At 44.3% G+C, this 12,517-nt stretch overlaps 2 protein-coding genes across 2 annotated transcripts in view; both read right to left on the bottom strand.

Moving 5' to 3' along the window:
- The window catches only part of HSPD1 (heat shock protein family D (Hsp60) member 1), a 715,033-nt gene that overhangs the window by 598,673 nt on the left and 103,843 nt on the right, over positions 1–12,517 (bottom strand). The window lies entirely within an intron of this gene.
- MOB4 (MOB family member 4, phocein) overlaps positions 1–12,517 on the bottom strand; it is a 210,684-nt gene that overhangs the window by 119,961 nt on the left and 78,206 nt on the right. Inside the window, exon 3 of the mRNA XM_068246917.1 lies at positions 3,221–3,325. Coding sequence (XP_068103018.1) covers positions 3,221–3,325 — 105 coding nt within the window. The remainder of the gene's footprint in view (positions 1–3,220; positions 3,326–12,517) is intronic.

Raw genomic sequence — 12,517 nt, 5'->3', positions numbered from 1 at the left:
CGCGGACTGCGTGCAGATCACTCAACAGCAGAGTAGGAATCGTTGAAGTGTCTAGCAGCAGCTAGTGGTGGCAGTGAGAAGTGCTTTAAGGGGCGACAGTCTTGTTGTAGCTTGAATAAAGGCTGCTCCCCTCTCGATCTGGTCAAACCCGCAGTCGGGAACCATATCTGCAGGCGTGCCGCGGGCCAGGTTCCTGACACTTCCTTCTAACCGGGGGGAGATTCTTATAAGCGCCTGCTCAGGAGGGAAGCAAAGTGTATTTTTCGGTTGGGCACTAGGGCCCCACAGGGCCTTAATGCCAGGTAGGATTTGACCCTCACTACACAGTGATGCACCCTTCCATTTGCTCCCTTCGGGGCAGGACTACTCTTTAAGAACATATTGCCCAGGCTGTGTGTCTTCTAAAGCTACATTGTTTGCTTATGCGTTGTTTCAATAGATCACACCCCCTGATTTTTTGAGGTGTGTGACCATCAGACTATCAGTCTCAAGAAAAGTAGTTCCTCATACTATTACTCGCTACCAAGTTAGGCCGCCTTTTGGTGGGCGAGTTGGAGGTGGAGCTAATGTATCAGGATGTGCTTATAAGTTAGTGGCATTCAGTGTTACCTCAGCGACGATTAAGGACTGAATAAGTCCGAAACATGTCAGCTTGAGATGTGATAGTGTTTTACTTTTTCCCTTTGTACCTAATACTGTCTATGGGCTTTGCTGAACTGGTCCTGCACGGTCTGTTGTCTGTGGGGTGTAGCGGTGTCCACCTTTTCACGGAACATAGAGAGAATGCAAAACCATATTCCTGCCATCCGCTCCACCTGCAATAAGCCCTCTTCCGCAGGGGCTAGAGAGAACAAATGGTGTAGGAACGATCAAGGTGGAAGACTCCTTTACTTCGGGGATAGTGGAATCAAATGACCCAGAACCATTTTGTTCTAGACTTTATCAATTCAGGCTACAAACGCCTGTTAGAACTTACCGGTAGTGGTATTTCAACGAATCCTCCAGGACGGCTGAATACATGAGAAAGCCACCTCATCCACACTACCCATCAGTACTTTCAGAAACACACCGATGTACAAGAAACAACATTAAATCCCCCATAAAGGAAGAAAAATCTACTAATAATAGGGAGCGGACTAAGGTAGCCTTCCTGGAGGATTCTTAGAAATACCGCTACCTGTAAGTTCTAACAGGCGTTTACTCCTCAGCCTCCAGGACGGCTGAATACATGAGAGACCAACGAGAAGTCAATTTACCTTAGGGAGGGATGATACTCTCTAGAATTTTCCTGACAAAGGACATGTCCTGGCTGGACAGCAGATCCACCCTGTAGTGCTTGACAAACTTTACAAATATGCTCAAGCGAAGCACCAGACCTTTCAGCCCATGAGGTCAATAGAGATTTAACAGAGTGAGCTTTAATGCCCTGTGGAGCTTCCCGCCCCTGATTTTCATAAGTTGCGTATAACCTCTATAAGCTACCTTGCAATGGTGTTCCTAGAATCAGACCTCGCTCAGTGCAGCGTTCCCCATGTGGCCTTGGGAAAATCGCCAGAGAGCAGAAAAAATGACGGGCACTACAGTTTAATATCAGCAAAAAAAAAAAAAACAAATAAAAAAAAGATACAAAAATGCAGTGCAGTGCAAACACACACAGTATAAATAAGGCGGAAAAGCGTCCGCATGCGCCGACTTTCTCCTGGAGACCTGCAACCTGCCAGCCCCACCAAGGTTCTCCCCAGGCCGGGTAAACAGCACCTCGAGGCACACCGTCTGGCCCTCCCGGCAAGACCAGGATTACATCCGTCCATCCAAGGGACAGGAAGAACACTGGTGGTAGGAAGTAGGAGTTGGTATTTAAATTAATTCTGTTCTTCCTGTCCCAGGGATGGGCAGGTTAATCTCCAGGTGCACCTGGTGTGGAGGCAAGTGGAAATTTGGGATTCTGGATAGATGCAGGACAGGAGAAGTCTGTTTTTCCAGTAGAGAAACAGTTGAAATTGAGGGAGATGATTCATTCCTTCCGGTCGCAGGCAAAAGCGTCCCTGAGGGAGACATTATCCATTGTAGTATTAATGACTTCTTCAATTCCCGAGGTGGTCTGGGCTCAGGCACATACTCCACTACAGGAATGGTGTCTTTTGAATTGGGCATAGCAGGATACTGTTAGTTTCTGCTCTCAAGAAAGGCAAAAAGCTCTATTGTGGTGGGAAAGTCAGCCCCATCTCAATAAGGGAGCATTTTGGCACTTCCCTTCTCTGGGGATGGGGGAAGTGGGATTAGCTCCCAGTGCCCTAAGAGTCCAAGAAGCGGTTCTTTATTTTTAAATGTTAGATTAGCCTGGTATCAGGCGGTCATTGCGATCACTGCTGGTAGACTGTTGACGGAGCTCTGCTCCGTAACTCAAGCGGGAATGCCCCGCTTATCTCCGCCCACCGCCAAAAGCAGTCCTGGGGCGGTATTTTTACGAAACCTCCGCGACAGCTACCTTAGTTCCCTGACTATTAAATGGTGGAATTTTTTCTGCCTCTTGAGGGAATTAAGGTTATTTGATATACCTCTGTTTCCTTTTTTTTCTCTACAATTACTGAAGGGCGATTAGGACGAGGCTGTTTTATTTAAAAAAAAAAAAAAAAAAAAACTTAGGTGCGTTTCCATAGGAGAGGAGCTAGCTATCTCATGTTAAGCAGCCATTCCGGAGGATTCGTAGAAATACAGCTACCGGGAAAGTTCCAACAGGAGTTTCTCTGTCTTGTACTCTGTCTGAAAAACAGCACCTGGTCTCTCAAAGTCTATTTTCCCAGCCTGATATATATGATAACATAGTAGCTTTCCAACCAAAATACTGCAAGCTTTAAAAATAAGATTAGATTGTAGTCCATTAGCTTCTCTGAGTTTGTGTGAAGTGTCCGTCCTCAAATAGTATTCATTAGTTGTTTTTCCTCTATGACGTTTCATGATGTAAAATAGGTCATTTTCTCATATATAACCACCAATAAGGTAAATAAACCTTTGAGTAAGCTTTGGACATACAGACTGCTTGACTGCTTCGTATGTACTTCCTTATTCACGGTGCCACCGCCTGTGGTGTATGCGTGTATTGTGTGACTGGGGTCTCGAAAAGAACCCGCAATTGTGACTATCCTTTCAGTGGTCCTTAAACATTCTTACCACAGTAAAATCCCACAAATCCCTGTGACAAAAAAATAAAAAATGCAACATACCGAAGATGCTCATACTTCCACACACCTTCATCTTGACCTTCCGGTGGCTCTAGAATTCGTTCAATGTTGGAACAATCAGTCCTTATGTTTTGCTGTATGTACTGAAAACAAATACGCAAAACACAAATAAATGCACATGCGTTTAAGAGCTTTACACAAAGAGACCATCTAAAGTTTTGTGTTCTATTTAGATACCATAAAATGGCTGTTCTGACATCTAATTTATGGAAAGACCTCTCCTTTTCTGATTTAGATGTCGAACAAAAAGAGGCAATAACTATTTCCTGGATTCTATGGAACCTAGGTATAAACCTTGGAATATATTTTGGATATATCCTAAATTGTATTTTAGCCTCCATAATATTCATGAATGATCAGAAAGGATTAAGATCACCTACCCTTCTAGCCGTAGTGATAACTAGTAGAAAAGCTTATCAGGAGCTTCAAAGAGGTTTCCTCTAATTTTTCAATAGGAGGCCCTAAGAGAAGCTCCAAAACCAGGGCTGTGGAGTCGGAGTTGGAGCAATTTTGGGTACCTGAAGTTGGAAATAAAATGCACCGACTCTAAAGCCCTATAAACGTAAACTGTAATTAATGAGAAAATATGATAAAATGTTCTAGTTATGAATAACGTGTATATATAACGTAATAGCACTGCTTAGTCCACACAAATGAAATAATTCTGCATTGATGGTTTATGCAAATTTTGTAAGCAAATGTGTGCAACTCCTTTTGCTCATGAAATTAGTTAATTTGAGAAGTTATATTTTGGTTTACAGTAGTACTATACTCTACATATGCACTCACCGCAGAGCCATAGTGAATCCACTAAGAATGTTGCACATTGAACATAGAGGTGTTGTCTATCACCCATAAACCTGGTTCAGATCGTGCATGAAGAATGCGTAATAGAGGAAGAATCCCATCGTTCTCCTGCAGAGTGCCTGCACATCACCCTTAGATGCACCCACAGTTAGTTTGCCTAGGTCCTGATCAATGCTCTTTGATCCTGTCTGTACCCTCTACTTGTACTCTTACTAAGAACTACGTTTGATTTCTATTTAACACCTACTCTACAGCTATATACTAAGTTCAGTTAAAATGCATCTCTGGTGTACATTAAAAAAAACTAACACAGAGGTACACTAATACCTAAAAATTAGAATGTCCTTACACATTGGCCTCAATTTACTAAGCTCAGGGCTATTAAGGGCAAAAAAATCAGATCTTTAATAAGGTTTCAGAGCTGGATGGATGAAAGCCATGACTGGATAGCGAATTTAGAGGGATACAATGTGTTTAGGAAGGATAGAACAGGGAAAAATGTGGAGGGGTTTGTCTCTTTGTTAAAGGAATACTGTAGGGGGGGGGGGGGGGGGGGAGTTACCCGGGGCTTCTAATGGTCCCCCGCAGACATCCTGTGCCCATGCAGCCACTCACCCATGCTCCAGCCCCGCCTCCAGTTTACTTCTGGAATTTCAGACTTTAAAGTCTGAAAACCACTGCGCCTGCGTTGCCGTGTCCTCGCTTCCCCTGATGTCACCAGGAGTGCACGGCGCAGACACAGACCATACTGGGCCTGCACAGTACGCTCCTGGTGCCATCAGCGGGAGTGAGGACATGGCAACGCAGGCGCAGTGGTTTTCAGACTTTAAAGTCTGAAATTCCAGAAGTGAACCAGAGGCGGGGCCGGAGCATTGGGGAGTGGCTGCGTGGACACAAGATGTCTGTGGGGGACCATTAGAAGCCCCGGGTAACTTCAACTCATTTTCCACTGACCCCCCTACAGTGTCCCTTTAAGAACTCTTTTACAGCTGTCCTAAACCAGGAGATGGATGAAGATTGCGAATATGTGGAGTCTGTTTTGGTAAAAATTCATGGTGGAAATAAAGGTAGCCAATTGCTTATTGGGGTATGCTACAGGCCACCACATATTCATGAAGCTGCAGTATTGAGGCTATTTATGGTAAAAGCAACAGATTTCTGGCGTCACTACAGGACAGTTACCCGACTCAAATGGTAACGGAACAAATTAGGGGGAATGCGTTACTAGATTTGATCATTTCTAATAGACCAGATAATGTATCAAATGTGCAGGTTCAAGAACATTCGGGAAATAGTGATCACAACATGATAACGTTTGATCTGGTGACTGATAGGCCACGGGGCAGCAGGACCACTAACACTATGAATTTTAGAAAAGCAGAGTTCAATCAACTCAAGCAGGCACTAAGTTTGGTGAACTGGGATAATGTACTACAAGGGGAGAACACTGAAGGGAAATGGCAAGCTTTTAAACCTATTCTCAATCAATATTGTAGTATGTATATTCCATATGGAAACAAAACATCTAGGAATAAAAAAAAAAAAAGGCCTCTATGGATGAATAGAAAGGTTAGAGATAAAATGAAGGGAAAAAATAATGCCTACAAAGTCCTAAAACAGGAGGGGACCGAGGCTGCATTAAGCAATTATAAGGAGTGCAATAAAAGTTGCAAAAAAGAAATTAGGCTGGCAAAGATTGAAGCTGAAAATCAAATCGCTAGGGATATCAAATCTAACCCAAAGTAGTTTTACAAGTACATCAACTCTAAAAAAAAAAGAAAGGTTGACTGTATTGGACTCCTAAAGGATGAGGGTGGGAACTCAATGGTGGATGACCAAATTAAATCAGAGTTACTAAATGCTTTCTTTGCTTCTGTCTTCACAAGGGAAACATCACTGTTGCAAATTACAGATGCAGAAGAGTCTCAATCTTCCATATAATAATAGTAATATTAAATACTTAATGCAGGAAGAAGTGAAGGCAAAACGAAATAAATTAAAAATAGACAAGGCAACAGACCGGGATGGCATGCATCCTCGGGTCCTAAGGGAATTAAGTTCAGTTATAGATAAACCCATTTATCTTATCTTTTGTGACTCAACTGTCCCAATGGATTTGCATACCCAGTCCCAGAATCCCAATGGATTTGCATACAGCCCACGTTTTCCCATTATTTAAGAAGGGCAAAAAAATCAGATCCAGGAAATTAGACCTGTAAGCTTCACATCAGTTGTATGCAAACTATTTGAGGGGTTACTAAGACACTATACATAACTTCATAGTAGAAAATAATCTGATTTCTCAGCATCAGCATGGGTTTACTAAAGACAGGTTCTGTTTGACTAACATGCTCAGCTTTTATGAGGTAGTGAGCGCTAATGTGGATATTGGAAATGCTGTAGATGTGATATACTTGGATTTTGCTAAGGCCTTTCGACACTGTTCCCCACAAAAGTCTGGTGCAAAAGTTGAGGATGCAAGGACTGGGGAAGAGTCTGCGTGCATGGATAGGGAACTGGCTAATGGACAGAAAAAGTTGTGGTCAATGGATCATACTCAAAATGGGAGACTGTTAGCAGTGGGGTCCCACAGGGGTCTGTACTGGGTCCAGTGCTCTTCAATTTATTTATTAATGACCTGGTAGATGCAGTAGAAAGCAATGTTGCTATTTTTGCAGTTGATACAAAATTGTGCAGAATCAACTCTCAGGAAGATAATGACATAGTGCAACAGGATCTGGATAGGATGGCTATATGGGATAATAAATGGCAAATTAAATTCAATGTTGAAAAATGTAAAGTCATGCATTTTGGTCGTACCAATGGTCTAGCACCATACAAAATAAATGGGATAATTTTGGGGAGATCATCCTTGGAGAAGGACTTAGGAGTACTCATCGACAACAAGTTAAATCGTATTCAATGCCAAGCCGCTGCAGCTAAAGCTAATAAAATTTTGGGATGCATTAAAAGGGAAATAAACACTTGAGATGCTAGTATAATATTGCCACTGTTTAAAGGGAACCAGAGAGGAACTATTTAAAAAAAAAGAAAAAGCTTTTATACATACCTAGGGCTTCTTCCAGCCCCATAAGCCTGGATCGCTCCCACGCCGCCATCCTCCGCTTCCTGGATCGGCGGTAACGGGTCCCGTCACTTCCGGCGGACGTGGCCAATTGACCGCATCACAGGGGCTCCCTCCATACCCGTACGCATGCGGCTGCGCATGCGGCAGCCGCACGCGTACGTATATGGAGGGAGGCCCGTTTGATGCGGACAATTGGCCGCGTATGCCGGCCGACTGGCGGCCATGACGGGACCCGGTACAGGCAGATCCAGGCAGCAGAGGACGGTGGCGTGGGAGCGATCCGTGCGTATGGGGCTGGAGGAAGCCCCAGGTATGTATAATAGCTGTTTTCTGGGGCCTCTGGTTCCCTTTAACTCTCTAGTAAGGCCACATCTGGAATACGGAATTCAGTTCTGAGCACCACATTACAGGAAAGATATTGCAGTTTTAGAGCAGGTGCAGAGATGAGCAACAAAATTGATACGAGGGATGGAAGGTCTCACTTACCAAGAAAGGTTAGATAAACTGGGTTTATTTAGTCTAGAGAAAAGACGCCTTAGAGGGGATCTAATTAACATGTATAAATACATCAGAGGGCAATATAAAAGCTTGGCGGATGAGCAATTTTGTCCCTAGGCCTTCTCAAAGGACTAGAGAACATGACCTGCACATTGAGGAAAAATGTTTTAGCCATTTATTTAGGAAAGGGTTCTTTACAGTAAGCGTGATTAAGATATGGAATGCATTGCCACAGGAAGTAGTTATGGCAAAATCTATACCTGCATTTAAAGGGGGCTTAGATGCTTTCCTTGCGTTGAAAGACATCCATGGCTACAATTACTAGGTAATGCCCAGTGGTGTTGATCCAGGGATTTTATCTGATTGCCATCTGGAGCCGGGAAGGAATTTTTTACCTTTTGGGGTCAATTGGACCATGCCTTCCTCTGGATCAACAGGGATATGTGAGGGAGCAGGCTGGCGTTGTACTTTGTTCTCTGGTTGAACTCGATGGACGTATGTCTTTTTTTAATCCAAATAACTATGTAACTATGCAGCAGTTTCTAGTGTTATCAACCACGGTGATAAGGCATGCAGTATTCACTAAACAATTTACCTCAGGCAAACCTAAAGTTAACACTTCTGTCTTTAAAGGACAACTGAAGTGAGCGTTATATGGAGGCTACCCTATTTATTTCCTTTTAGACAATACCAGTGTCCTGGCAGCGATGCTGATCCTCTGCCTCTAAAACTTTTAGCCACAGACCCTGAACAAGCATGCAGCAGATCACGTGTTTCTGACATTGTCAGATCTGCCAAGATTAGTTGCATGCTTGTTTCTGGTATTATTCAGACAATACGGCAGCCATATAGATCAGCAGAGCTGCCAGGCAACTGGTATTGTTTAACAGGAAAGTGCCGGCTGCTTACCTGGTAGCAGTGTTCCGGCTAGTCCTCCAGGACAGTCCCTCCTGATATTATGTTAGCCCCCCTCCGAAATCGGAGACCAATTAACCAGTATACAGCGGTTGCAAAAGTATTCGGCCACCTTGAAGTTTTCCACATTTTTTCATATTACTGCCACAAACATGAATGAATTTTATTGGAATTCCACATGAAAGACCAACACAAAGTGGTGTACACATGAGAAGTGGAAGGTAAATCATACATGATTCCAAACAATTTTTACAAATAAATAACTGAAAAGTGAAATGTGCGTAATTATTCAGCCCCCTTTGGTCTGAGTGCAGTCAGTTGCCCATAGACATTGCCTGATGAGTGCTAATGACTAAATAGAGCGCACCTGTGTGTAATCTAATGTCAGTACAAATACAGCTGCTCTGTGACGGCCTCAGAGGGTGTCTAAGAGAATATTGGGAGCAAAAACACCATGAAGTCCAAAGAGCACACCAGACAGGTCAGGGATAAAATTATTGAAAAATTTAAAGCAGGCTTAGGCTACAAAAACATTTCCAAAGCCTTGAACATCCCACGGAGCACTGTTCAAGCAATCATTCAGAAATGGAAGGAGCATGGCACAAATGTAAACCTACCAAGACAAGGCCGTCCACCTAAACTCACAGGCTGAACAAGGAGAGTGCTGATCAGAAATGCAGTCAAGAGGCCCATGGTGACTCTGGATGAGCTACAGAGATCTACAGCTCAGGTGGGGGAATCTGTCCATAGGACAACTATTAGTCGTGCACTGCTCAAAGTTTGCCTTTATGGAAGAGTGGCAAGAAAAAAGCCAGTGTTAACAGAAAAGCGTAAGAAGTCCCGTTTGCCACAAGCCATGTGGGGGAAACAGCAAACATGTGGAAGAAGGTGCTCTGGTCAGATGAGACTAAAATAGAACTTTTTGGCCAAAATGTAAAACGCTATGTGTGGCGAAAAACTAACACTGCACATCACTCTGAACACACCATCCCCACTGTCAAATATGGTGGTGGCAGCATCATGCTCCAGGGATGCTTCTTTTCAGCAGGGACAGGGAAAGGTGGTCAGAGTTGATGGGAAGATGGATGGAGGGCAACGATGGAATGGTTTAAAACAAAACATATCCATGTGTTAGAATTGCCCAGTCAAAGTCCAGATCTAAATCCAATCGAGAATCTGTGGCAAGATCTGAAAACTGCTGTTCACAAACGCTGTCCATCTAATCTGACTAAGCTGGAGCTGTTTTGCAAATTAGAATGGGCAAGGATTTCAGTCTCTAGATGTGCAAAGCTGGTAGGGAGATACCCTAAAAGACTGGCAGCTGTAATTGCAGCAAAAGGCAGTTCTACAAAGTATTGACTCAGGGGGCTGAATAATTACGCACACCCCACATTGCAGTTATTTTTTTTAAAAAGGTTTGGAATCATGTGATTTTCGTTCCGCTTCTCACACGTACACCACTTTGTTTTGGTCTTTCATGTGGAATTTCAATAAAATTGATTCATGTTTGTGGCAGTAATATGAAAAAAATTGGAAAACTTCAAGGGGGCCGAATACTTTTGCAAACCACTGTAAATCCCACCTCCTTACAATCTCCTCCAGTTTACGAAAGAGAAGACAAAACGAACCCCAGTTCCCACATCAATAATAATCAACATAAAGGTAGGGAAATAGGCGGCCGTCCTGGAGGACTCGCCGCAACACTGCTACCAGGTAAGCAGCCGGCACTTCATCCCCAAGTCCTCCAGGATGGCCCCTCCTTAGATCTAGCAAGAAATTTAGCTTAGGGTGGCATAACTGCTTGAAGAACCTTACGACCAAAGGCCTGGCCTTGACTGGAGAGGAGTTCAACTCTGTAATACTTGATAAATGTATGTCTGGACCACGTCGCAGCCTGACAAATTTGTTCCAAGGAAGCTCCCAACCTCTAAACCCATGAAGCCGACAAAGAACTGGTCAAGTGTGCCGTGACATAAGCAGGTGCTTTGGTCTGAGCTTCTGAGTAAGCTAATGTAACAACTTCCTTAACCTCCTTAGCAGCGCAGCCTCCCCGCACAGCTCCGGTCTCTCTATGGGGAGGATCAGGTTTGGTGACGTCATGTGCGATCCTCCCCATAGTGAAGACAGGAGCTGTGCGGGAAGGCTGCGCTGTTCTCTGGAGCCAGGCTGGGTAATGCATAAAACGGGGGGGGGGGGGGAATCGGGGGTGCCGGACACCTGTTCTAGCTAGCCTAGTGCTAGCTAAAGCTTGTACAGCCATTGGATCAAATTAACCAACCCTGGGGACACAAACTAGCAAAACCTCCTGAGCGGCGTAACGCTCAGGAGGTTAATCCATCTAGATAAAGTATGTCTAGATACCTGAACTCCTTTCTTAGAACCTCAAAAAATCTATCAGAAGGTCACTCGAGTTTGTTCAATCTTTGGTTCTCTCGAAATAATACTGCCCTTCTAACATCTAACATGCTTAATTTTCTATCCTTATCGTTCTGGGGATTAGAGACAGGAATAATTTCCTGAGACGTATGAAAGGAAGTAGAAACCTTCGGCAAATAAAAAGGGTCTAACCTGAATACAATTTTATCTGCATGAATAAACCATAAGGGTTCTTGATTGATAATGCTTGAATACCACCTACTCTGCGGGCCAATGTAATGGCTATGAGGAAGGCCACACTACAGGACAGCCTGTAGCGTGAACCGGGGGGGCCCTTGAGCTGCGCAGCCACACTCTCGTCTGTGCAGACTGCGCAGCCGTGGCCAGCTCAGGCAGACATTTTAGAGGAGGCATGAGAGCCCGACCTGGGCTGTGGTGTCGGGAGCTGGACCGGGGGGCTATTGAGCAGCGGGGATTCGGCGGAACAGCACGGAGGGTGTGGATGGCGTCCTCTGTGCAATTAAATTTGCTACAGGTACAGAATTTTTTTTTTTTTTTTTTTTTTTACATTTCGCCTCATAAGTCCTTTAATCGTAAGGTATTTTAGGGATACTGTATCCTGTGGTTCAAATTTGTCTGACGTGAGGAAGTCCAATACTAGAGTCAAATCCCAGGTTGGAACTAACTTTTGGGATACCGGTTGAGAGTGTTTCTCTGATTTCATAAAATGCTTTACGTGTACATTAGCTGATAAACATTTGCATAGAAATACTGATAGTGCCGACACTTGAGCTCTTAAAGAGACTCTGCAACAAAAAAGTTCCCCTGGGGGTACTCGCCTCAGGGTCCCAATGAGGCTTCCCCCTCCCCTGTAGCTGCAGGCAATCCAGCACTGGCTCCCCCAAAGTGTCCCACAATCCTGGCTCGACAAGCCTGACAAGGCTTTATATATTTACCTTCCATTGCTCCAGCGGGGGCGCTGTTGCGGCTCTCAGCACGGAGATAGGCGTAAATAGCCGATCTCTGTCGGGTCCGCTCTACTACGCAGGGGCAGGAGACTTGCGCCTGCGCAGTAGAGCAGACCAACAGCGATCAGCTATTTCAGCCTATCTCCAAGCGGAGAGCCGATACTGCGCCTGCGCTGAAGCTGGGAGGGTATATATTTACATCCCCCCTGTTTGGAGGGGTACAGCGAGATCGCCATGGGACAGAGGAGGACTGGGGAAGCCTCGATAGGATCCGGAGGCTTCCCCCACTTGAGGGGAGTACCCCCAGGGGAACTTTTTTTAGTTGCAGTTTTTGTTTAAAGTGCTAACTGTTCATCCACCCTGCACTACGTGTTGCAAAAAATCCAGGATTGAAACAATATTATTTGAACGAGAAACATGCTTTTGTTTCCAGCCAGAAAAGGTATACCAAACCTTGCTATACTTTCTTCTAGTGGAAGTCTTTCTACAGGCTAGTAAAGTTTTAAAAACCAAATCGGAGAACCCTTGATCTTTCAACATCTGTTCCTCGGGATCCAAGTGGACAACTTTAGAAACTGAGGATTTGGATGCTCTTGATGAGCAGCAGGTCCCGTCTGTTCTGC

The sequence above is a fragment of the Hyperolius riggenbachi genome, chromosome 7 (genome assembly GCF_040937935.1).
Source record: "Hyperolius riggenbachi isolate aHypRig1 chromosome 7, aHypRig1.pri, whole genome shotgun sequence".
NCBI classification, from domain to species: Eukaryota; Metazoa; Chordata; class Amphibia; order Anura; family Hyperoliidae; genus Hyperolius; species Hyperolius riggenbachi.
Note: the sequence above shows the minus strand (reverse complement) of the source record. Positions and strands in the feature narration are given on the sequence as shown.